The sequence below is a fragment of the Fringilla coelebs genome (assembly GCF_963513975.1).
Source record: "Fringilla coelebs genome assembly, chromosome: 4".
Classification (NCBI taxonomy): domain Eukaryota; kingdom Metazoa; phylum Chordata; class Aves; order Passeriformes; family Fringillidae; genus Fringilla; species Fringilla coelebs.
Window position 1 is genome coordinate 5,864,182 of NC_140032.1, and position 26,779 is coordinate 5,890,960.

General features: G+C 45.9%; 1 protein-coding gene across 1 annotated transcript; it reads right to left on the reverse strand.

Moving 5' to 3' along the window:
- SMYD1 (SET and MYND domain containing 1) lies at nt 1-26,779 on the reverse strand. Its single transcript, XM_084205224.1, has 10 exons — nt 26,533-26,779; nt 16,447-16,623; nt 14,795-15,008; nt 13,258-13,388; nt 11,508-11,546; nt 8,658-8,850; nt 5,144-5,236; nt 3,550-3,713; nt 1,882-2,050; nt 1-472 (listed from the first exon to the last, which is right to left on the reverse strand). The coding sequence occupies exons 1-10, from the start codon at nt 26,667-26,669 to the stop codon at nt 314-316; spliced, it is 1,476 nt and encodes a 491-aa protein (XP_084061350.1). The 5' UTR covers nt 26,670-26,779; the 3' UTR covers nt 1-313.

Genomic DNA, 26,779 nt, shown 5'->3' on the forward strand with positions numbered 1-26,779 from the left:
TCAGAACCAGGACATGTGTAGAGAAAAACACGCTTCCAATAAAAAGGTAAATAATTTTATAACAGGGTTTTTTTCTTTGATTATTTAATGCCTTAGTGATAGAAAAAGGGATGTTGTTTCTGCCATGACCTCTTCTGCTTTAAGCCCTCAGAAGAGTTTTCAGGATGCTCCCCAAGCAGGTCCATGCTGTCAGACTTGTGCCACTGGAAACAATCCTTGTGGATATATCCCGTTGCTGTATCACATTCCCAGCGTTTGGAAGTGCCACGCTTAGTGTTGCCCTGCAGAGATGAATTGGTGCCAAGCTCTGGGTTTATTCCTTTTTGTGGAAGAGGCTTGGTGCGTTCTCATTGCTGGGCTCAGGCATGACTTGGATCTTCTGGTTCTTGAGGGCAGCTTCTCTCATCTTGTAATACATGAACTCGTTCTGCTGGAACATGCGCAGCTCCATCTCCGTCTGCACGCGCATGACCTGGGGACACAGCAGGTTGCAAACCCTGTGACACAGCCCGTGAGTCAAACACTGCCAGTTTCAGGCACTGTCCCCACAGGATGTCCCAGGCCATGCAGTGACTGAGGCACCTTGCCCTCAGTGTCCCCCCAGCGGGACCAAAGCTGGCTGGACACAGATATTCTGCTCCTTTCTCACTCCCGTTTGCCTGTGTGCTGAAGGCATCAGCCTTTCCCACATCCAGCTTTTCCACAGGATACTGGGAAGCCTCACGCTCCAAAAAGTGATGCAGGACCTAGAGGTGATGCTGTGCAGAGCCAGGAAATGAGTGTACTTTCCATCCACACCCTGGGCCTGGCCCCTGGGGTGGCCCATCACCAGGGTGGGGAACACCTCAAGTGAGAGACGAGGGTGCTCAGTCCCACAGTTTCACCCTTTAGACCCCAGGATTCATCAGCAGCAGTCATTCATGCTGCATTATAGCAGAGGATCAGAAGGAATTCTAGGATATGTATTTACACCTGTCTGTGTGTTTATTCAACCCTTTGTTTAGGAGCACAGAGACGAGCATGTGCCATATATCCACTATTTTCTTCCTAAAATATGAAGGGAAACACAGAAATGGAGGTGTCTCATCCTTTGCTACACATATGGAAACAGGTTGGTTTTAGGTAGTAGATATTAATTTTTCTGAAGATATAAAATTGCACCAATAAAGGTTATAGCTCTGTTATATTGGGACTAAGATATCAATAAAGGATTTCATCTGGTACCCTATCATTTTTTGGGTGTAATAAAGGAGAATGCTCTAAAGCAAACAGGTCACGTGAAGTGAATTAGGGGCTACAGAAATAATAGATGCCCAGCTGCAATTGTAAATAATTCCTCAGATCTGAGCAGATGCAATTCCCTGGGATCTCCACTCTTGACTCTAAGCTAGGAAATGCACCTATCAGTCATCTGAGGAAAAAACACACTGCTGCTGAGAAGGAGTGGGGAGTGGTAAATAAAGAAGAATGGGCACCAATAAAGAAAATCAGGTGGGAAACTGGGCACATCCACCACATGTAATTTGATATACTCAAATTCCAATGTCATCCATCTGAGAGCAGTGAAATCAGCCTGCTGGAAGAATGGGGGGCTCTGTCTTTTGGCACAGCAATTTCAAAGAAGATTTGGGGGCTCAGCTGCCATTTCTCATGTATGTTCTGGTGCAGAATAAAAGCTTTTTTTTCAGAGATGAAAATTTCCAATAAGAAAGGACATGCATTTCCCAGCAGAATGTAACAGAATCTAGATAAAACCACAGCACTGATAAGAAGCAGTCAGCACTTAATACATCTCTCAGCTCCTACAGGTGGTTGTTTGTGCAGCTTGAATGTAATCTTGCCCAGATAGAGAGCAGAAACAAGACAGGAGATGACACCTACCTCCAGGTCTTTGGTAATTGGGTGGGAAGGCCCGTGGGTTATCAGGAGAATGGCATAGGCTTTGCAGATCAAGCCATGGCCAGCTTCAATGAGGCCAGCGTGCCAGTGGGTCACTCCCGCCCGCATCACGGCCATCCCCAGCTGCGCGTTGTTGGGATGGTAAATTTTCCTGGGAAAACATTGGGTAATTTTAGTTCAGGAGAAATCTGGGTTCCCAAAAGTGTCACTGACATGATATGTTTGCCAAAGAGCAGATTGTTTACTCGGGTGAAGGGCCTGTTGCAGCCAGTGCCCTTGCAATGTGCCCTTCTTAGAAAGGGGCGGGGATACGTTACTCAAGGACAGAGCTGTACAGGGACATGAGTTATGAAAGATGGGATGTGAACTGGGAAAGTTCAACTCCTGGCTTGGAGAAAGCCAAGCTCTATCATCTCATGCCAAGGGAAAACCACGCTCTGTCAATATTTTGGCACAAGCAGAACACAGATCTGAGCCTACAGCTGAGCTGGCACCAGCTTAACCTGACACAGTTAGTGGGGTAATAATGCAACAATCATCAGTTCCTCATTCAAAGCAGGAAGAGAAATAGGTGGTTCCAGAAACTCCAGAAATGTTCATCTCACCCTCTGCAGATGCATCCCTTCATCTGGGAATTTTCAGTGCCTAAGGTGGGAAAAATGAAAGCTCTCCTCTACATTCAACTTTGAAAGCTGAAGCAGAGTTAGAAGCTGCTTGTACTTAGCTAAAAACCTGCCCTCAAGGGCTTCTTTAGATTTTTGAATTGGCACTTAAAGCAAGAAAGGAAACTACCAAGGTCCTCACCGTGGTCTGAAAAACAGAGGAACACAGAGGGGAAGGAATTTTCTCTCAGTCAATTACATCAGCACCAGGGCTAGGACATGAAGTTGCTTGTCAGGCCGGCAAGCCAGGGAGGTGACTCTGTCACCCCACTGCAAAAGAACAAAATATAGCAGGCCTTTGGGGTAGAACTGACCAAAAAGACAAGTAGTGAGTGAGATGTCCTACCAGGAGGGTGAATGAGATGATGAATTAGGCTTTTCTCAACAGTTTCCATTATTTTTCTGTCTTTCCTATTTTTTTCCTTTCTGTTAAATACTCATCAGTCCTGTTATAAAACCTCAGTAATAATAAAGCATGTAATTTTTAATGTGAGGTTTACCCTGGATCTAAAACTCAAATTCTTTATTCTCACTAAGCTTTTACCCCAGGATTATATAATTAGCCAAGAGAAGATCAATTTAATATTCAGGAGTGAGGGGACATCTTGAGTGACAGCCATTTGGCATGGTTTCTCTTTGACCTCTCCTTCCTGCAGGGTGTAGGGAACAGGCATCTCCTGCAGTCACAGCCTAGGCTCTGTGTCTTGCAGGGCAAGGGCAGCCCTGAGATGCTTCTGAGACAAAACAAAAAGGCCAGTGAAAGATGTTCCTAAACCATTTGCCAGCTCCAGTTTAGTAAATCAAGGTGTTTGGGAGCCCTTGTGCATTTAAGAAGGGACCCCTCTCTGTCTGGTGGTGCACAAAAGGTCCCCATAAGAATTCCACCACCCCTGCCCTCATGGGAGCAGACTAAGAGAATTATTCCTGTAACACACTGCTGAACACGGCACGAGCACAGAGAGCTGCCAGGAGTAGGGCACAGACGCACAGGTAGCCATCCACCATCCTCTTGGCATAGTCAGCTGCTTCCTCAAACATCTGCAGGTAGGAGAGCACCTCGGAGGCAATGCTGAGGATCCTCAGCAGGTAGATGTTGGTGTCCCCCAGCACAGGCTCCTGTTTCTTCAGGCAGTCACGGCACAGCTTCACAACCTGAGTGTGGAGGAAGCAGGGACGGGAAGGGTGAGTCCAAGCACCTTTGTGAAATAGGAGCCTCCTCGAGCCAGGTCTCATAAGCTCTTGGAGGTCTATTTCACACCCAAGATAGCTCAGCTACCTTGGAAGGCATAAAATCAGCAGGATGGCTTCTGTTGCAGTGTTGGAAACAAAAAGGTTTTAAGAAAAGGCAAAATAACAAAACTCTTTACAGAGAAAAACTGATCCAGGTGCAAGAGGCCCTCCTGCCCCTGGTAAAACACCTCACAAAAGCCATTAGTTTCTTTGTTCTCTTCTTTTTCTAGTAAATTGCCCAGGCAGGACTTTTTGGCTCCTGTCAAATTAATTATCCTTAAGTTTGAGGTGAAGTCCTCCAGGCCTATGAGATGCCTTTTTCACCTAATTGAAGAAAAAAACTTCTAGGCTGATTTCCTTTTCAAGGGGACTAAGGATATTTTTGTCACTCCATCTACAGAAGGCACATTTGGGTCTGAAGGTGCCACCACAAGACCCTGTGGTTTGCACAGTCCGTACCAGTCCCAGAGCAGAGCCAGCCTCTGTGAAGGCTGGGGAAGAGAGAATGTGCTTTGATTTGTTGAGAAACATGACCCTAGGAAAATGATTGGAACTCACAGCTTTCTCTCCCAGGGTTACACTGCTAAAACTGGTGAGGAAAATGGGATGTCTACGGCTCAGGAGAAGACACCAAGTGCCTATAGGACTCATACCCCGATGCCACCCAGCAGCCTCCTGAAAATATTCAATGCCAGGAATACTCTTAATGTCCCCTTGGGGCTGGAGAGACAGAGCTGCACTGCTCCGTGCCTGATCTAGCCATGAGTCAGGGTCCAGCTTTCTTTTCCAGGGGCTTCAGCCTCTTCCCAAAGACAGTTAAAACCCAGAGGTCATTACTCAACCTGGAGTGCTCTCTGAGGAGAACAATTAAATATTTCCTGGGTGAGCAAAAGAGAGAGGAAAAAAAGAAATTTCTTGAGTTCTCTCACCCATTGCCCTTGTAACTTGGGCTCCAAGGTGGGACATGGTTCGCCCAAAGCACACACCTATCCTCAGCACCCAACAAATGAGCAACACTGAAGAGATCAGCACAAAGATCCCTGATAGTCTTGTTCCACTTCCAAACCCATTGTCCTTCTTTTTTTGAGGCTACCTGGCAGAGCTGACGTGTTACACCTGCCCTGTAAGTCATGAGTTTCACCCAGGAGCCCTGGCTTCAACACCTGTGTCAGTCAGAGGCGATGGAAGTCACCTGAATCTCTTTGTTTCACTACAAAAGAAATTAGACTGGGATTCTTCAGACATGGCTGTGCTTTACAGCTTCATCCATAAATCAGGAATGTAGAGGGGGACAAGACCTCCTTTCCTGGGCAGTGTGTGTGCAGCAAGAGAGCAGAAGCACCAGGACTCACCTCGTGGTAATGTCCCTCCATGCGGGCCTTGTTGATCTTCTCCAGCGTGTCCTTGGAGAGCTGGATCACCTCCTTCACTGTGTCTGCAGAGGGCTGGGGACACCAGTGGGAACACCAGTGAGGAAAAGGCACTGCCTCACACGTGCCAAGGGGTACTGCTTGAAAGAATGCTTGGCCAAATCAGCTTGGTGGGAGGCTTCCCACATCACCACTTCCTACTGCTGGTTGCAAATGCCATTGTGGCCCTCAGACCTGCCCAAGGCTGAAATGGGCTGCAGTGTCCCAGTTCCAGGTCAAAAGGTGAAGGTCCTGCTGACTTCAGTGAGAGTGTTTCCCATCAGGGTGGTGGCCATGTGCCTCTGAGATGCATGACAAGGTTCCTCAACCCTCCCCACCACTCTTCCCTTCTGGAGAAGGGGCAGAATTCACCCTGCAACTGAGAGGTCTGGTGAGATACCCAAGAGGCTGTGAAAGGCACCAGCTGGTGAGTGTCAGGTGCTCTCAGTGCAGCTGTTAGAGAGAAATGAGGCCCTTGAATGAGACAGTGGAATAGGAAAGATCCCTGAATTTCACCTATCCTGAGAAATGCTGTCATTGGTTCCAAACACCCTCAGATGGCTGAGCTCAGATTTCAGCTGCACCCTGATAGGGAAATGCGTTTCCCCTCACACCTCAAAGAAGTTTGTTTCACCATGCATTTAGAGACATGAAGCACATCTAGGAACACCTGGCAAAACACTAATGAGCTCATAATTAGCTGCCACTTCTTTATTCCCTTAATACTGAAATATAACATGATATCCAGCACAACCACTCATCCTCTTCTTCTCTGAGCCCTTCAAATTTGCATTTCCCAGCTATTCTAGCTATCATGGCCTTCATTTTCATAAACGAGGCAATCTGAAATCAGCCCACAGTCATGTGACTCTGGGAATTTTTGGGAAGAGCCTGGTCTGGAGACACACAGCAGAGCCAGCAGCCAGGAAAGACCTCTGGGTGTAGATCGAAATCAGAGTCCTGGTATTGCAATGAAGGATGCAAAGATTGGGAGTCAGGACTGTAGGACTGTCCTATTATCTTTTTTCTACACCTGGTCAATTAGAATTTTGAGGAATCTGAAATTCATCTAGTTGGGAGATCCTCTTCAAAGTCTAGAATTGAAGATCAGATCCATTTACCCCTATCTGTTCCAGATGTTATTATGTTAACATTTGTGTTATGATTTATCATTCTACAGTCCTATACTGAAGCTACTGTAGCTAATCAGATTTGGGCAGCTGCCTGAGCAGCACACAGGGTGTCCTGGGGCACAGAGCACATCCACAGGCAATGTTAATGTCAGTGCAAATCACAGAGCTGTGCTGCCTGAGTCAAGGCTCCCAGAATAGGCACCTTAAACAGCATTTCCACAGTGGCTTTGTCTAATAAAAACCCTCCCTTCCCTTTACTAGACTTCTAAATCAGTTGCCACTATAAACAATGGGAAGTTTGCTACTCTTTGGAAGGGGTGAAGGACTGGAGGTCAGAGCAGCTGTTGAGGATGGAAGCTGTCCATCTCCCATGTATTCCTAGCACTTTTTCCATGCAGCTGTGAGTGCTGCTGCCCCCAGACAAGTGTGCCTGAGCTCAGGAAATGTGACACAGCCAACGTGCTCTGAGGGTGAGGTCAGCCTGGATACTTATTGTCTGTGGATGTATTTTTAATAGCTGAAATCATGCACCTTGCATACTCACAGGCTTTTCCTGCACAAGCACTTCACACTGTGGAGGACATTCCCCCAGAAGTGCATGTTTTCCTGCCATGTGCTGGGCTCACAAAAAGGGGGTGGTGCATGTCTAGTGGAAGGGTGTCCCTGCTCATGGTAGGGCAGATGGAATGAGATGATCTATAAGGTCCCTTCCCAGCCAAATCATTCTGTGATTCATGGACTCACTGTTCACTCAATAGCAGGTGTTGAATGAGGGATGAGATTTTTTTTTATGCTGTCTGCTGGAGAATGTGCTCAAAAATACTCCTGCAGAAAGCCAGATAAAAATCCTTCTGCATCAGAGACCTGAGCTCTGGAACAGCTTTATATTATAAGTGGAGAGGTACAGTTGTCAGCATTAGCTGTAAAATGAAGCTTGATAATTTAAAATGGGTTTATAGCAGGGTCATTTGCAGCAGAGGAGAACTTGACCCAGCAAGGAAAGGGTCTCCTGTAGTTCCATCTCCTGTCTCCTGTAAGGGAACTCCCTTATATCAGCTCAATACTATTGCTCTAAACCTTTCTCAAGGAGAGCTTTACCCTTTGCAGTATCCAGCCTTTCCTGGCTCCATCTCTCTGAAAGGGCTACAGGACTGAGCTTGGCTTCCTGGCACCTCCTGAGAGGGAGGCTGAGAGTTCTGTGCTCCCTCCCAGGAAGCTGCATCTCACCGAGTCTCTCCTGGTGGCACTGCTGCTGTGAGGTCACATTTCCTCATCCCAACTTTTCTGTTTCATTTCCTACCTGCTCCACATCATCCCCTGGGCTGTTTGATTCGTGGTGTGACTGCTCAACACTGCAGATCAATGACTTGATGATACACTTATTGCTCTGCCTTCCTTTCTGCACTTTATAAGGCTTGCAAGAGTAGAAATCCCCAAGGTAACTCTGCCAGAGATCACAAAACCTAGGAGCAATTATATCCTTGGGCAGAGGAACTAAAAAGAAGCTCTTAGAGCTGCCAGCACACTCATAAACTGGAGCTGCTGGCCAAGCCACTGCCAACAGCAAGAAACAGCCTTCTACCTCCTACTGGATGACTTGTGAGACCTCCAAGGAAAAGGAAGATTACTTAAAAATGAGCAGTTCAACATGTTAATTCCTCACAGTCAGCCTGCCTGCTGCAATCATGTAAAAATGTCACACTCCTTGTGACAGGCCTTTGAAAGAGGGACTGGAAGTTCAGGCTTTCCACATTCCTGGAGCCGGTGTGATGGTACAAACCACAGAGTTCCAGCAGCACTCATTAGTCCTGTCACCTTGGATCACCTGCAACACATTTCTTATTCTGCACTCAAAATGTAGAGTCCCTTGCAGTTTTTCAGGAAACAAACAAACAAACAAAAACCAAAAAACCAAAACAAAAACACCAAACAAACAAAAAAAAAACACAAACAAAAAACCAAACAAAAAACCACAACAATCTCAAAATGCCAGCATTTTTTCTCAGCTCTACACCTAATTTTCCAATATTTTTGCATCCTGTCTATTGTTGGACTTCTAGGTTAAAGACAGATTCTGGGGGCTTTTTAGAATTAAAAACTGTACTTATCTTGCATAATCAGGATTAAGCTAGCCTTGCATGGTGGGCTTGAATTGCTGTTGTGTCCAACCAAGGTCCAGTTGTATTCTCATTTTTTCCCATTGCCAAAATCTGACAGTGTTCCTATCGAGACTGCTGAGGAACCACAGTCCTGGAGACCCACAGATGCCTTGGTAGAGGAGATGGAGCCACCACTGGGTTTGGCCACTGCAGGACAAGCCATACCTTGCTATCCCCTGCCTTCACTGCCAGCATCAGGTCATCCTTGAGCTGTTTCTTGCAGTGCTCACAGGTGCAGTCAAAGTAATATTGCTTCTTCAGCTGCTGCCGCCGCTCCTCGCTCAGGCTGAGGAAATCCACGTAGGAAACTGTCAGCTCATCCCCCGGGGAAATCTTGCTCAGGGCCCTCAGCTCGATCCTGGGGGCACAGGAGGTGGGATGTGTGTTTGGAGAAGCAGCAGAAGCAGAAGTGCAGCCGCAGAGCCGGCAGGGACAAACCCTGCAGCCTGCCCTGCCTTGCAGAGTGAGCCCTCACCCCAAGGCACTGCTTTAATTCTTCAGGGAGGCAGTGCAGAGGTGAACAGCAGGCTGGCTAACTGAATACAGAGCAACAACACTGTCACACCACTTTTTCCTGCCCTTCTGCACGTCCCTGGTAGGGATATGTGAAGGTCTGAGCTATAAAGAGGTCATGGCTCTGTTAATTTATCCATATGGTGACTCAACCTAGACTTCAATTTTTAGCTTGTTGCAGATCTCACCAGAAGAAAAAAACATTGAGATCAGAAATACACACCAAAATGCTGAGTCTGGATTTGGGATCTTTTTTTAAGTGCTGTTTTGCATGCTACCCACACAGCCCTGGCTATACTCCCAGATCCCAAGCTCTGCTGCCTTTGGTATCGTTTTCACTTTGAAAAGTTAAGACAAACTCCCTCTGGGTGTTGCTTAAGAGATGCCCTCACCCTCTTCATGCATTTCCACATAAAAGCTTAGAAGTAATTATCTGGAGAGAGTCTATTTTTAAATAGCTCATTTGACCTATTGCTACAATTCAATTGCCAATCTCTGTTAATGAAATCCATGGCAAGCCCCTGATGATGGGATTTGGAAAGCCAGACCTTTGTGCCTGCCTTTCCCTCATGTCATTCCCTGCAAAAGGTCTTAAATAATGTGGAGATCCAGAACTATTCCCTTGCTCTTTCACTCTACATACTGAATGTCCCAGTTACTCTGGGCCATCTCTCAGATGTAGGGGCTAAACAGGAACAACTGGCTAGAGAACTTGGCCAGAATGGGGAAAAAAATCCATCAAATACCAACTGTCAGGTGGTTCTGTTGTATCCACCTCTTCTCCCAACTACTAGTGAGCTCACCAGTGTGTTTAATGTACAGTCTGCCCTGAGATGGACCTGGGGGGGCCCTGCTGGCTCCCACCTGAACATGAGCTGCTCCAGGTGGAACCCAACAAAGCCTCACTAAAGGTGGCAGAGGACTCACAGGGATCACCAGGTGCTTTAGAAGTAAGCCTTTTGGAGAGGACATGGTTTATTCTGTGTTTTTGCAAAGGGATTTTAATTCTTCTTTAATTCCCTTTTAATTCCCTTGGAATTCCTGTTACAGGCTCTCAGTACCAAGGGTGTAGCTCTGAGTCTTCCAGCTCTGCTAAAGCTGCTGTCAAAATTCTTCTCCAAGGCTGGTCTTGATCTTCTCTGGGTGTTGCTACATCAGCAACAAATTTCATACAAAATTTACCACCAAACATGCCATTGTCACAAAGGGCAGCTATTAGTTATGTCACAACCACAGGAAAGTGCCAGACAGAGAAAGGTGCAAGCAGCTACTCCAGGAGGAAGTGCACAAAAAAGAGCAGTTCCCATCTGAATGCTTACAGTGATAAACATTCCTGTTCACACTTCACAGGATCCTCATCAAAGTGAGTCATGCAACCAGAGAAGCAAAATCAAGCCTCTGACTTTCATGATGCCCCTGATAGCCCAAGCACCACAGGGGTATTTTAAGCAGCCATCCCTTGTGTGCAGGGGATTGATAGCCTTTGGGGTAAGCCAGGAAACACATGGCATATTTGAAATGCTGTAGTTAAAGAGACACTGTCAGCCAGGAGCACACCACTGAGCTTGTCAAGAGCTCTTTCCCCAGTGTCTGCCATGAGCAGCAGAGACCTCGATAGCTGCATGCACAGGCACAGCGAGTGCCTGATAGCTCAAAACTCAAATTGCCCCAAATAGCAACTCTAATCAGAACTGAAACTCTTTTTCCCTTTTTTTATGGCCCTATCTATAATGTACTGAGTAAGATTCAGTGGTGAAGAAGAGCACTTCAAATGTATTTCACATCCTCTCTGAGGAAGATGCAGGCCTCCTTGAAATTAAATTTTAATGGCAACAGTGTCCCCTTAAGAACACTTACTATAATATACCAAATGCCAAAGACTTTTTTTTTTGCACATATTTTTGTGATTTATTTCGTTTGGATCAGGTAACAGTGGCATCATTAAAAGGTGGAACATTAACCATGGATTATGATAAAAAGGAATTGAAACCTACATCTCATGGTACTGCTACTGTAGGTAACACATTCCTCGGGCACGGTTTGTTGCAGGAGAAACATGGAGTATTTAGTGTGTCAGTAACACAGTCATTTCTCATCTCCTAATATGCAAGGCTTTATTTTGGGCTGTACAAGATTAGCAAGACCTTGTTCTGACTTTCATGCTCTTGCCATGGTCAGGGGAGGAGAAATGAGAAGTGGAGAGGGGAAATACTGACAGGGAGGAAGCCAAGGGAGAGGGTGGGAAGGCAGAGAGGGAATTCACCCTGGGCAAGACAGTCTATTACCACTATTATTTTAATTTACTACAAAATGCAGAGTTAAGTGAGGTTTGGGTTTAGTGGGGCTTTACACAGGGAAAGAGGAGAATTTTAGAAAACAGGAAAAGTGGAATTTGGAGTAAACACAGGGAGCCCCTTGGGGTCTTTGCATCTTTTCCATTAGACACGGGGCATGGGGGGTACAGGGAAATGGAGGAGAATGATGCTTTCAAGACTGACCCACCTCATCTGTGTGTGGAACATTGATCTTACAGCCTCATGACTGAAAGACAAAACAAACATCTGCAGTTTACACATGTACAAGTACAACAACAAAAGAATGGGTACATGGCATAGCACTGGACACTGTACTGACAGGAGACAAGGGGGTTGCCTGTGCTGGCTTGTGTGGCACTGCATGAGAGCTTCCCTTTTGATGTGCAGCTGCCAGGACCAAATTGTCCATCACTGGACCATAGAGGATTTGGTGGAGAACTGCCCTGGCACTGTGATTTTAGGAGTGGTTTAGGTCAGGGAGTGTGCAAAACCTGCTCCTGATATTTAGCAGGAACAAGGGGACTGTCTCTCCTGCACAGAAAGGTCTCCACTGACATCAGCAGTTGTGCTCTCTAGAACACAGCTTGAAATGGAGATCACACTGAGATATCAGCCACAATTTACCTGGCCAGTAACCAGATGGTCAAGTTTAAAGTCAGTAACCAGATATATGTGGGAGCTTTGACAAGCTGCCAGGCAAATCAATGCCCTTCCTGTACTGACCCAGAAAGTCAGGGCTGTTATCACTGCTGGGAGCTGTTTGGAGAGGCTTTTCTATCAGCCCACTATGGATCCAATCCAGGGCAACTGGATATCATAGTACAGACTCCAACCTGACTTTGGATCAGACCCTATTTCCCACCATGGTAATAATTCAGTTTTGTTTTCTCTTGGCTTGTTTACCAGCTGCTTGGTAAGTGCTGGTGTAGTTTTATCAGGGAAAACCAGCAGTGATAACTGGAGTGCAGAACCAATGTGTTAGTTAAAAAAGGAGGGGCTGGGGGGAAGAGGGGTTGTTAAGTTAGAGCACTAAAGTTTAGTGAAGACAGGTAGCTGTAAAATAGTAGCAGAAAGATCAGAGGAAATCCTGTGGCTGTGCAGTTTTTGGCAAGCAATTTCCCACTGTTAATGTTTTACACACACTGCAACTTTCTGAATCAACAGCAGCTTATACTTGTCATGGCTTGGAAACTGGGAGGGCAGAGCATCCCTCCTGTGGGCTACCTCCACTCCCAGCTCTGGTGAAACATCTCCCATTTCCCACTGAATCTTTTCCCACCTCACTCATCCTGCAGAAGTTTTCTTACAGGACTGGGATGGGAATAGGGAGTGCCCAGAGCCTGAGAGCATCCTGCACTCTCATGTGACTCTGCTTGCAGATAACAATCACAGCTGTCACTAAGGTCTCGTGGCTGAGGAGTTACTCAGTGATTAATTGAGATGGCACACTCTAACCAGATGGGGGTTGTGTTAGGAGTGGTTATAAACACACCAGCAGAGAGTGGTACACAGCTGATTGCAAGCTTTGGTTAGGAGAAACTCTTGGGTTGTAGACTCAGCATAATTCTTGATAATTTGCAAGTAGAATTACTCCTTGGCTATCTATAAATGAGACTGCAATATAAGGGGTGAGTTAAACAGCTACTTACTACTTTAGCTACCTATTTTGAGTCTAGTTACAAAACTCATAAGAAACCATGGAAAAATTTTTAGCTGGTTGCTGGATTAGGGGTCAAATCTTATGTATTTCTTAGTGCATCAGATGACAATTTTTTAAATAACAAGGAGAGAAACCCGTTTGTTTTTTCTGAGCTAGAGAAGGAAAGAAGTATGAATACATTTTCTGGGGCATGGACCTGACAGAGGGGGTGGCAGAGCCTGCTGAGTTGGCTGTTAGGATCCATCCCTGCTGCACCAAAGGAAAGAAATCCACTCACTTGCCATTGTTGAAGACAACGGTGCAGTTGGGCCAGCAGTCGTGGTTGGCCTGGCAGAGGTTGGGGAAGATTCCCACACCAACAGCCTGCAGTCCTCTTTGGTCACTGAGGGTAAAGCCATTGCAGCTGATCTAGTCCCAAAACACAGGCAGGAAGAAGTGTTAAGGGAGAAAAAGCTGAAACACCCCAGTTGGGATAAAACATCAGAAGAGAAACAATGCAGGACTCGTGCAGAGGGACCAGGCCAGAGCTGAGTCAGTGTTACAGAATATTTGCTGTCAGTGTTCACTTGGGATGCTTAAGATAAACTTGGTTTGGCCATGTATTGATTTCCTTATATTTGGTTCCTGAAAATAATTCGGAGAAAGGTCACAGGAAAATGACTTTGAGGCAATTCAAGCAGAAAGCAAAGTTCACACTCATGAAAACAGGTATCAGTTAGAAATTAACCTTGACTGCTGTATTGAACCTAGTCATTGCTGGGTTGCCCTCAAAGCTCATAAAAACCAGCTACTACTCTTTGCTGTGAATTTTCAGCATGACTGCTTTTGCATGCCATGTATTCCAAGAAAGAATTCTTTCACTATTCTGTATGATACACTATTATCATATATGAACAGAACAGTTTTTAGTCACAAACATAAATAATGGAAATATCTGCAAAGAGAAAACATGATAGGATAAATCAAAGGAAATAATTAACTCAGCTGCTGATTATTTTACCCTGTTAATAGTTTTATTTCCTTTGTGAACTGATTCTGTAGTTTTTCTATACTTCCTTGCTCCTGCACAGCCAAGCTGTGCTGGTCACTAACATGCAAGGTCTCCCTGTGTCCAGTGGACTGGCTTTTCTTTGTGGTGTGGGTACCAAAGCATGCTGTGTCCTCTCCTTGTGCTGGGAGTGGCAAAGGCCAGCTTGTCCTGCACAGCAGCCACTGGCAGAGGGGTGAGCAGAGCCTGTGTCTCCTCTTGGCAGTACTGGGAGCTGAGAGGGTAGTGCAGGGATACCCAGGGCTGGGAGCAGAGCAGCTCAGCCTGAACTGGAATCTCCCTCTCTGCTACACTGAGAGCAAAAATTTGTAGTTAACAACTTTGTAATTGATATTATTAAATATATTTCCATTTTTACTGGTTTTATTATATATATATTATGTCAGTGTAAAAAAATCTAATTCACACAATATTAATAGACATTAATGTATCTGCTAAACCAGATCTTCTATGTTCAAATACATTCTAGATGTAGTTAGTAAAAATTTACTTTCTCAGCTCTCCCAGGTGCAGAGAGATGCCCAGTGGGACTTGTGATGAAAATGCAGCACCTATGATTGAGCAAAACACTTGTCTGTGTGTTGAGACAGACGAAATATCTCAGCCCCTGCCCTTGCCACGCCTCACTTTCCCAGTGCCAGTGCAGAGGAGAAGCAGGTGGGGAATGGGATGAAGTCAACCATCCTCTCATGAGGCCAGCTGCAGAGTTTCTCCCCAAGCTGGCATTGCAAACCCTCCCCACGTGCACTGCCGCCCTCGGACATACCACCCCGAAAATGTGGGAGATGAGCTGCATCCCGAACTGCTGGCAGTGGGGTGGCCAGAATTCCAGGAAACTCTCCACATCAGCACGCAGCTCCTTCTTCTCCTCCTCCCCAAAGCTGTCCACGTGGTTCTGCAGCTCCTCGATGGCCACCAGGCAGCCCTCGGACAGCCCCGTGCCCTCCCGCTCCATCTTCCACAGGATGCGGGCAGCCAGCCTGGCCAGGGGACAGCCACGGGGGTCACAGCACCAGCACCACGTGCAGAGAACAAAATTCATCAAAATTCATCGTGGAGAAAACAAAATTCATCAAAATTCATCTCCTGGGGGAATGGTGTGCAGGTCGATTGACTGAGACAGGCTCAGCATCCCCGGCCTTCTGAAGGACAGGGAGATGCAGGGGTTTGTCCCAGCACCTGTGTTCTCATCTGGATATGTCCTACAGACCCCCCAGGTCCCCAGCCCTCCACAGCTGCTCCCATTTCCTTGAGGATTCCTCTCTTTTTTTTTATGGTGGAGCCAGAATGTGAAGACAAGTTATGTGGCATTCACATTCTCTGAAAAAAATCCCTTCTCCCAGGATTTTTCTCCTGGGAAGCTGAGAAGACTCAGGGAAAGGGAAAACAATTCTGATCTCATTTGCTTCTCCTGTGTTGTGCTCATGTGGAATGTGTTTGGAGATTGTTCACCCACAGGTGATTGTTCCATTGCATTCTGCTGGGAGTTGTTTTCACTCTTTGGCCAGTCAGGGCCAAGCTGTGTCAGGACTCTGGAGAGAGTCAGGAGTTTTCATTATTATCTTTTTAACATTGAGTAAGTATCCTTTCTGTATTCTTTAGTATAGTTTAGATAGTATTCTTTAATATAATACAGTATCATAAAATAATAAATTAGCCTTCTGAGAACATGGAGTGAGATTCATCATTCCTGCCTTTGTTGGGACATTCCCAGCAAATACAATAATGTATCCTATAGGCAAACTGGGGAAGAACCCATCTCTTCTTTCATTTTCCCACCTTCTCCCCAGTTTCCCACACTTCCTAAACCATGCAGGAAAGGTTTACCTCACCACATTCAGAGTTTTTGGGGCCCAGCACCAAAAAAACCCCAAACAAGAACACATCTCTTGTACCACTGATGCCTCTCCATCACCACGATATTTTCTGAAAAATCCCTTTGCCAGGATTTCTTCTCCTGGCAAGATGAGAAGCCTCAGCTTCTCCATGTTTTGCTCCTCTGGAATGTGATTTGGAGAATTGCTTACCCAGCATGTGAATTGTTTTAACTTAATGACCAATCCCAGTCCAGCTGTGTCAGGACTCTGGTCAGTCACGAGTTTTCATTATCATTTCTTGTCTAGCCTTCTGATGTCTCCTTTCTCTTTCTTTAGTATAGTTTTAGTATATAATATCATAAAATAATGAATCTGAGAACTTGGAGTCAGATTCTCATCTCTCACCTCATCCTGGGTGCCCTCACAACACCGCAACACTCCTCCACGTACCTTCCCTACCTCAGGGATGCTCTTGCCCTATCCTAAACCTTCTCCCACCTCCACCTTGCCCAAATCAGGCCACCCAGCTGTTCTTTGCCACGAGAAGAACGTGTCCCAGGTCTCACCTCTCCTCTCCCAGGCCACAGGGGCCAGCTCTCACCTGATGTTCTCGGTGGGTGCCTTGCCGTGCCTCTTGATGGCAGAGCACTCGTTCTTGTGGCTGAGCCAGGCTGCTCTCTGGCAGGTCCTGTCGCAGTAATGCGCAAACTTGCACTGCCCGCAGCGGTGCAGCCTCTCCTGCCTCTTGAAGCAGGTGTGACAGATGACATGTGTCAGGCTGCAGGGACAGAAGGACACCTTGGATCAGTGAGCCCAGTGAAGTTCCTGCCAGTTTTGCACCCCTGCACACAAAAGAACTGTCACTGTGATATTTCATTAAAAATCCCTTCACCGGGATTTCTTCTCCTGGGAAGATGAGAAGCCTCAGCTTCTCCATGTTTTCCTCCTCTGGAACGTGGCCTGGAGATTGTTTATCCAAACATGTGAATTGTTTTTAATTAATGACCAATCACAGCCAGCTGTGTCAGACTCTCTGCGTCTGTTACGGGCTTTTTATTATTCATTCTTTTCCAGCCTTCTGATTGTCTCCTTTCTCTTTCTTAAGTATAGTTTTAGTATATCATTTTGTTTTAATATAATAAAATAATAAATCAGCCTTCTGAGAACTTGGAGTCAGATTCTCATCTCTCACCTCATCCTGGGGACCCTCTCACACTCCAACAATGAACCCCTCAAGATTTTTGGGGAGGATGGAGAAACATCCCACCCAGCTTAATGGTTGTGTTCTTGCCTGGTGCTGTTGCTGTAAGTGAAATGGTGATGGAATAACTGGGACCCCTTCAAAAGGGGTATTTCATCTTTGGGGAATTCCAAACAGGATTTCTAAGAAGCGTCCTACAATTGTGTGCATGTAACCAGAACCAAGGCTGGGGGAGGATACTGATGATGAACTCTGAGTTCTCATCCTCCCTCTGAGAGTGTCCAGGGTCCCAGTGAGGGGAAACCTCCCACAAATCCCCCTTCAGGTGTCCAGCTTTTGCTCCTAGAACTTAATTCACTGAGAAGGAGGGGGAGACACTTTGGTCTCCTGTCCAAAAAATTTCTGGACTTTCCCCTTGTTGCTAGAGAAGGCTTTTCACTGCCTGATTTGGTGTCTGCAGCTGTCTGCTTCTCCAGGCAACCACCCACTTTATCTGGGCCTCCAGCCAGGCTTGACAGTAGAGGAGAATTTAAATTCCCATCACTCAGCCACTGCTGGTTCCAGAAGGGAGGTTCTCCTCACTGCAAAAAGCTCAGGCACCACAGAGGCTTCATGATCAAAGGAACATTTATAATTGTGCAGAGTGGGGAAACTGAGGCATGGGGAAATAAAAAAATTATTGATGAGCCTGTAAGGAGGATTTTTCACAAGCAGGAATCAGACTCACAGCCCCAGAGAATCCAGCCCAAATATTCTCCTTTGTCTCTGCTGTACCTATGGCTATATATAGGTGCACACATGCATTTTATATTTATGTCACAGTACATTTTAAATGCATTTTCTTTTCTCTAAAAATATTATGTGAGCTGTTGACATAATCTACCCTGTGCCTTGCAGGATAAAGAGGGGCACAGATTTAAAAGCAGGATGACCCACATCAGACAAAACCATGTGCAAAAATGAGGTTTGGAAAAAATGTTTAGGAAAGTGAGCAATGCTGGAGGGAGCCCAGTGTAAGGCAGAACCTGGGATGGGGCAGGGGGATGCAGCCAGCTCCACTGTGTCAAATGGGAGAGCTGGGAGCTGGTGAGAAATGTGAGGCTGTGCTCTGTCAGCTGTCAGGTCAGGGGGGCAGAGAGGTGCAAGAGAGATTACACTCCTTGTAAGGCAAAGCAGAGCCAGAGAGCTGATAAACCCACATGGTTCCATCGTGCCAGGAGGCACAGGGAGATATCTCCCATGGGGAATGGGGGTCCCTCCTGCCATCCAGGTGTTTTAAGGGCAGTCAGAAAAAAAAAAAAAAGTTTTCTTGTAGAGAGGAATGACAGGTTGGAAGGAAACATGGTGCAGAAAAATCCAAGTCTTTAACAGGTGCTTCTCTCCCTTCAGTTTGCTCCCTGAAAACAAAAAGATACTGAAATGCTGACTTTGCATTTTGCTGTTTATTGCATGGGGTGTCCAGATTTTCCAAAGCAAACCTGGCTGGCAGAACTTACCACCAGCTCTGGAAATCCCTCATTTCTGAGGAGATGCAGAAATGCACCAAAAAATGTAATACATGACTTTCTGAGAAATAGAAGGAACAGCCCTTGTGGTACTGAAACTGCAGAAACAATTACCCCCAGGTAATCTGACTGGCCAGTGTAAGAAATACTGCAGCTCTTACAAAACCAGTCTGGGATCCTCTGTGCCCCAAAATGGTTCCAAAGAGGATTTGTGGATACTGTGTGTTATCAGGACTCCAGAGGCCTGGGCTCAACTCTTGGCACAGTAAAAAAATCAGGAGACACAAGTAGTTGAGATCTATTCCATAAAACTTCAACCAGCATTCCTTAAATATCTGCAAGCACCTCCATCCCCCAGGTGCCCCTTGGCAGTTGTGCAAACTCTGCTGTGCCAGGGGAGCTCAGAGCTGGATGCCCCAAAAGGGAAGGGCAAAGTGGGGCTCTCCCTTGGCTGGGTTCTGGTTCCACCTGTCCTGGAGCCACACAACACCAGACACCAAAGGCTTGCATGGTTCACAGGCTCCTCTCTCATCCCCTCTGCAATGCTGAGGTTCTCCAAGGGAAGCAGCCTGAGATTAAATTTGTCTCTCAGCCTGTGGAAATCATTGGTCTACAGAACCTTCTCTGTCTGGTCTAGGAAGTGTTTAACACAACCCAAAATGGTTCCAGGTATCCCAGATCTCCCCTCCAGCACAGAGAGCAGCCCACACCCACGTGGGCAGGGAGCTGATGCCTTGTGCAGGCTGACCTAGAACAGAGGCTGGACAGAGACAAAGAATAAAGCAGGGATTTATTAAAGGCCTCAATGGATCCACCTTGGGCAGCACAAGAGCCCAGCCAGGGCTGCACCTAAAATGGTCACAAAATGGATGAGTGGTCACAGGGTCTTTCACTTCTATAAGTTCTGCTCTATTTGCATATTGGAGTTAATTGTCTAATTACAACTTCAGGTCATGCAGTCCCATCCTTCCTGTTTTTCTCTCTTCAGTCCACATTGTTTGTGCTCTTGGGCTGAGATTTGGATCATTTGTCCTTGGTGCCCAGCTAGAGAAAGAATTGTTTTGTTTCCCTGCTCTGTGAAGAGAGCTCACCATCCCCTAACATGAAGCTTAGAATTACACACCAAAGCAGCACAGAATATGAAAAATAGAAAAGTTCAAACCTGAGGCACAAAGGCAGCACTAAAAGTTCCTGGAGAGGACCCTGGGGAGGTGCCTTCTGCTGTGGCACCCACCAAGGAACCCTGGAGGTCTGAACCCTCTGGGTCTTCCTGCTCAGCTTCCCTTGCTTCATCCCAGGGACAGCACACTGACCTCTGCTCTGTCTGTGCCCTCCACAGCCCCTGAGGTGATCAGTGCCCTTTTCCACACATAGTGAGAACTGTTCTCACCCTGCCCAAAAGCAGGATCTTCTTTAGTGCAGTGATGCCTCCAGCCCATCACAAGCTTGCCAGGTCAGGATTTAGGGCTGACTTAGAGGGCAGATGCCGCTGACTGACTCACTGAATGACTTTCTGGGGAGCCTCAGGTTTCCTTGGCCACTTTTCCTTCCCACCCCAGCATCAACCGAGCTGAACTCTGAAGGGCTCACGTGCTCTGGTGTCATTTAGGTGTGGAAACCCAGGGTACCACAGGGAATATTTCCCTGTCTGCTCTGGGTGCCCTGACCCCCAGGGCAGCTCTGACTCTGACCCTCATTCATGGAGAAAGTTTCCCAGACTTCAGGATAGACTGGAATCCACAGAAGTGTGAAATAGATTCTAGAGAGCAGTGTAGGTGTGTCACTTGGTGAGAAATTAGGGTTTGGGGATTTTCAGTATGTTGTGGATGGCAGCAAGATAGAGGGCACAGGGTGTCAGCCTGGGTTTCTTCTTCATGTTTCTTCTTCCTTCTTCTTCTTGGGTTTGGGTGGCATTTTGTAATTGGGCAGAAAAGTCCCCATTGTGGGCTCTGTGGGGTCAGTTATTGGGTTAAAAGGGAAAATAATCCAGGTGTCAGTTCTTAATTAGATAGTTTAGTCTTAAAAGCCCTTGGAACAAGAGATTGTTGGCCATTTTGTGCCTTCTAATGAGAAGCTGCTGAACTCACAGCAGTGAGACTGTTTTACTGATAAGAAATAATAAACACCTGAGTCTGAACATGAATTACTGTCTCAAGTGCTTCAATCCAGACCCAGAGAAACCAACAGCTGGGACCCCAGCAACTGGGACCCCCCACTTAGGTGGGAGACACAACTACAACTAATCCTGAATGCAGCTGCAGTGACAAAAACATTGATTGAACATGCCAGCCAACAAGTGCAAGAGGTAACACAGCACTGACAACTAAACCATGGCTCCTGCAAGCACAGCTTGCAGTGAATGCACAAGAAACAAATAATTCTTGTGACTGCTTGGATTGGATTCAGACAGATTAAGGTCTGTTGGACCTGCCAGGGTTGAGCACTGTCACAGGAAATGTGTTAACCTCATCTCTGAGACATGCACAGCCCAAACATCTGCCATCCAGCACACAAAACATCTCATTCAGTGACCTGGAAAAGCCAGGTGAGATGGCTTTGGTGCAAAGAACAGAGGAGGATTTCACTGAGTGACTGATAGGCACAGTGGGTACCTCCCAAACTGTTAAACATGGGTCCCTGCTATTCTGTACATCACAGATGATACACAGAGGTGGCCTAACTTACACCTAAATCCTATTTATTATTGCTTGGCAGAGCATCTCTGTCCTCAGCCTGCTGCAGAGAACAGTATAAGAGCAACTTAAGATGTAGGGTAAAATCTCCTTGGTTTTCAAAGCAGAGGCTGTAATACTTCACTAAAGACAACAGCCTAAGAAAATGCACCTGCTACCTAAAGATGAATTATTAGCATAAGAATGGGTTTGCTCCTTTAAAAAAGAGTTGGAGCTTCTACTTTCATCTTTAAAATGTCAGGGATGATACATCCTAGTTTTTCTGCTTTGAGAAGAGGATTTTTTTAGACTAATTTTTGACTATTTTATTTTTAGTCTTTCATTACAAGATTTCCCAGCCTTTTCTTTGAGGTGTGGGTGAGATTTCCTTTTAAAAATCTAGGTTTGTTCCCAGGTTTTAATTAGGCTTTTGAACAAATGAGATAGTAATAAAAAAATCAAACCTCAGAACATTTTAAAAAATATGAATATGATCACATTAGCTCTCAGTTTTTATCAGAGTCAGCTCAAAGAATTTGTTCCCATAATCATTTCAGTCATGCTGTTTTGGAAAATTTTGGATTTCTTATATGTCTAGGTCATCCTATTTACAATAGCAGAATTCCCCACATTTCCTTAGATAATTATTCTGGCATTTTGTACATGAAAAGACCTGCAAACTTTGCATGATCTCAGTTTTTTATCAATTTGCAGATCCCTCATCAAGCAGATCTTTAGGTGATCTCGACTTTCCACCACATGACTCTGTTTCCCTTGACTACTGTCCCTCAAATCCTGCTGGTTAAAGAGCAAACCTTCTCTTGGCAAAGGCTGACAGAGACATATGAGGCATCCCCTTGCTTATAGGAAATGTAAACTCTTGCAGGCTTGGGAGCCAAGGGATGTGTCAGAGGAGAAGGTCACATACAGAACATCGAGCCCAGGCACTGGGAATGCCATGGTCAGGAAGGGGATGGAGGAAAGGAGACCTGGGATCTTCAAGGAGAAAGCAAAGAGGGAGGAAGGATTAGAAGAAGATTCAGTGAGAGGTTCAGGGCCTTTGCAAATTGAAAAATTACCCCAACAAAAGCAAAGAATCCCTTGGGAAGATGCATTTCCAGCTTTCTGCTTCTCTGTCAGGGCAAAGCCTGGCAGTGGTGTTTCCTGGGTGATATTTCAGCTGATGTCAGCAAGGCTAAATCAGAGATCAGGCTGTGTCTGCACATTATCCTGGAAATCACAGAGACTTCTGCCCCCCTTTGCCAGCAGTATTCACCATTTCTTTAAGCAGCCTGCTCTCATTTGGGTAGAAATAGCAGGCTTGATACAGGAGCCAGCACTAAGCATACACTGTGTGAAGCAACTGAGTTATAGAACCATAAAATCAGAATGGTTTGGGTTGGAAGGGACCTTTAAAGGTCACCTAGTCCTAGTCCAACCCCCCTGAAATGAACAGAGTTAGCCTTGTGAGTCATACTCTGGCCTTAAAATCTGACTATGAGCGGGCTGGTGTTTATAGGAACCTCATTTTTCTTTGAGTTTTACGTACTTCTAGATTAAAAGTCTCTGGCACTGTGTAAAAAACTGCTGCTCAGATGACCATCACTGGCCTGAAGAGTACAAACACTCACCAAACTTGGTGACTTTAGGGGCTTTAAGGATTCCTGTGACTTTCAGGGGCTTCCAGGGTGGGATGCAGCCTGTAGATTTAGACACCAGGATGTGCTCATCTGTACCCCCTGTGTCTGAGTAGAGATTCCCCACCAGACCCAGTGGGGTGTGGAAAGCCATTCAGCTCAAAGGTAGATGTCTGTGCTCACTGCACATATGGAGCTCCATTGATTACATCAGCATTTAGTGTTGGATTCACTTGTCTGGACACAGAATTCCAGTGTTAGACTCTGCAGGGACACCTGATGATAGAGTTTTGTCAAAGGAAACATTTGTCCTTTTTCCTAGCAAAACAAAATCTCCACACTTCCTCAATCCCAGCCTCCTTCTGAAAGACAGACATCAATAAAGTGCAGCTGGGTGACAAAAAAGTTTGTTTAGCTATTCATCTCTACACAGGTAAGACTGGTTGGAGTCTGTACTGTGATATCCACAGTATAGATATCTATCTATATCTATATGTGCATATATGCATGTATAATTTTTATATCTGTATGTATAATTTTTGTATGTACATATGTGTGTGTATATGTATCTATATGGATTGGATCCATAGTGGGCTGATAAAAAAGCCTCTCCAAACAGCTCCCAGCAGTGGTAACAGCCCTGACTTTCTGGGTCAGTACAGGAAGGGCATTGATTTGCCTGGCAGCTTGTCAAAGCTCCCACATGTAACTTGTTACTGACTTTAAACTTGACCAGCTGGTTATTGGCCAGGTGAATTGTGGCTGATATCCCAGTCTGGTCCCCATTCCAAGCTGTGCTCTGGACAGCACAATGGTGCTGTATCTCTGCAGAGCTCCTCCTACTAATCCCAAACAGACCTTTGCTTTGCCTGCACATCCTATGCAGCCCTACAAAAATCCCTGTGTGGCCTCTGCACTGCAGCTGCCTTCCATACACCTTTCAACAGCAAAACCAGGGGAAGGAGTTCAGGGTCTCAATACCCACAGACTGGGAATGGACTTCCCAAAGGAATGAGTTCTTCAAAGGGCTGAAAAGCAAAGACCAGCTCTGCACTCCAGTGCATCTGAGTGGACCTTATGCACAAAGACAGCTGAGATCTCTGGAAAATCTGGCCATGTGTTTGGTAGGGCCAAAAATCCAGCAATGCTTCCTATTTGAGTCCCTTTTCCATAGTGCACATACACAGTGCTTTCAGCAAGGCATGGGAGATGCTGAGTTGAGTTAGGATGAGGGACTCTGGATTTTGGCTTTCCCTGTGCAGGCTGAGACCCTTTTTTAACAGTGTAGATTCAACAGCAATTTTAGGAGCTCTGCACCATGGTTTGTGGGCTAGGAAAAGCACACACCCCTCCACTGGGCTCTTCATCCATGCAGAGGCAGCAGCAGTTCCTCTGGGGTAAAACAGCTACAAGGCCAGGTGTGGATTTAATCTGCAGGAATAAAGAATGCGAGGATGCAGGCAACCCTTCTTTGACAGCAATTAATTCAATGGAGTTTGATGCAGCTGAAACCCAGGGAGAGCAGTAGAAGGGACCTTTAAAACCAAAGTCCTGGGTGTGGAAGAAAAGCACCAGGGTAATTTCCACAAGCAAAATGTGTGTTTCCATTATATCTCACAGCCAGGCTACACCCTGCCGAGCTCTAACCATCAAGCATTGTCTGTTTCAGAGATTTTGGGACTGCGTTTCACCCCTGACCCATATTCAGAGCTTTGAGATGAAATGTGCCACAGGAGGGTAAGAGCCCATTATTATTGCACAACAGTTGCAGAGAAGGGCTGTGTTTACCTTGACTTGTGCTGCTCAACCTCTGGACCTGCCCTCTGGGAGCTAAACCAGCCCAGCCTGGGCAGGAAGGGAGGGAAGCAGGGAAACACATCTGAGGTTTTCTCTTGGAAAGCTCAGCCTAAGTCACAGCCTGCAGGGACAGCTTCTGCCCTTATCTCACATTACACCAGTGACATTTGAAAATGCACCAAAGTTGCACCTCTTCAACAGGGGCAGCTCTGCTCTATGCATGGTGCAACACTGCACATGGAAGAAAATTATTTTTAACTCACCATCAAAAATCAAAACCTTTACAGTGGTTTAAAATAAGAAAGTATTTTTAATAAGGCATATGAGAGAAATAATTGTCCATGGGCACTTCCAAAGCAAATCACCACAAAATTCCAGCTAGTGACACGAGTGAAACTGAAGTGCTGAGTGAAGAGCTAAAAGGACACATCAAGGAGAAATGATTTTGTCACCAACTCCTGTAATTGAGCTCAGGGTTAAGACCTCAAGAACTCAACATTTTAAAGTGAAAAATGGCATTTTTAATGTGAGCTCTTGCAATGACATATTAAAATAAAAACTAAAGGTGTCATTCCTGCTATGGCAAAGATTCATAATCATGTTCACCCACTGACAGTTAAAGGACAAAGAAACGGTGAATGAAAGACACATAAAAAACTTATTTCTTCCTCTGCCTATTTAATATCCAGTTCTCTGCTACTGCCAGATCACACAGTGGCACTGAGCAGCTATGATATGACCAGGGCTAATGCAGCAGCACAGCCTCTGCTTCATTAGCAGAGCTGATTTAATTAGACAAACTCAGCTAAGCAGAATTGCTCACAGCTCTGTTTAGTGTGGAGGGTATTTACTGGACTCACTGGCTGTTTGGGGCTAAAAATTCAGTCTCAGGACTCACCATGATGCTTTTGAAGAGCACTCACAACTTTCTTAAGCTCAGACTTAAACCTTCAGCTGCCATCTAAGTCCTCAGTTTAAAGATCTGGGCCCCATTCTGTTCTCAGTTACCATGTTATAAGGCTGAAGAAATTTCATTTGTGCCAGAGGCTTTAATTTAGATTTAGCCCAGTGGAAATCAACACAGAAATCCATTTTTGCATCTTTTCTCTTCCAGGTTATTTAAGTGAATCTTCCACTGATCCAAAGGGCAGAAGTGGGCACCTACCAGTCATACAGGTTGAGTGAATATTGTGATTAAAACAAGCAGCAGAAAAGAAAAATATCCTTGCACCAGAACTCAGAGTCTGGCTACATCAGTGTGAACATAAATTTAAAACCAGTCTCATGAAAGAGCAAAAGCAGACATTTGTCTCCAGTTAGCTCAGCCAGCTGTAAATATTAAAGCTCTTTAACAGAAACAGTGTCACTTGCTGATCCCCACCAGCTCCTGGCTCCAGGGCAGCGGGTGATGAAGCTGGAAGTGCAGCTGGGGATGGTAAAAGTGAGCAGAGCACCACAGAACTCACTTTTATCACGTATTACCCACCAGAGACTTCAGCGAAGTCAGTCTGAGACTCCTGTACCTGGATTACCCTGACTCCTGGCAGCTCTCTGCAGCGTAGCACGGGGCTGCTTCTGTGAGGCAGTGAATGCATGCAACTTTCACTGCTTTTCTGAAAGGTTACAACACCAAGCACCTTGCAAGGTCACATCCTGGAGCAAACTGCACCTCCTGCAAGTGAACAAGCTGATCTGAGCCCTGGGAAGGACATTCCCTACAAGCTGTGAATGTGTCTTTCCAGAAGTGCTTCTGACTTCCCTCTGATCCCTTCTCTGATGCCACCCAGGCACCTCCAAACTTTTCTGCAACCACCCAGATGAAATTTTGCAGCAGGATTATTTTTGGTCTGAGTTTTCCAAGCGCTTTTCTCTTACCTATCAAAAACCACGGCTGCGTAGGCTGGCTCTGCAAAGATGACATCCCCAGGCAAGAATTCCTTCTGGGCTTTCAAACCCCTGCCTTTGCCTTCAGTTGTGAACAATTCCACTGACTCCATTCCTCCTTTGGTCATCCCAGGGACCCCAGGCTTTGGGAGCTGGGTATCTCAGAGCAAGGCACTCCTGGCAGCTCGGACGTGCTGTGAGCCAGGCTTATAAAAGGAGGGCTGGTCTGCCCCCTCCC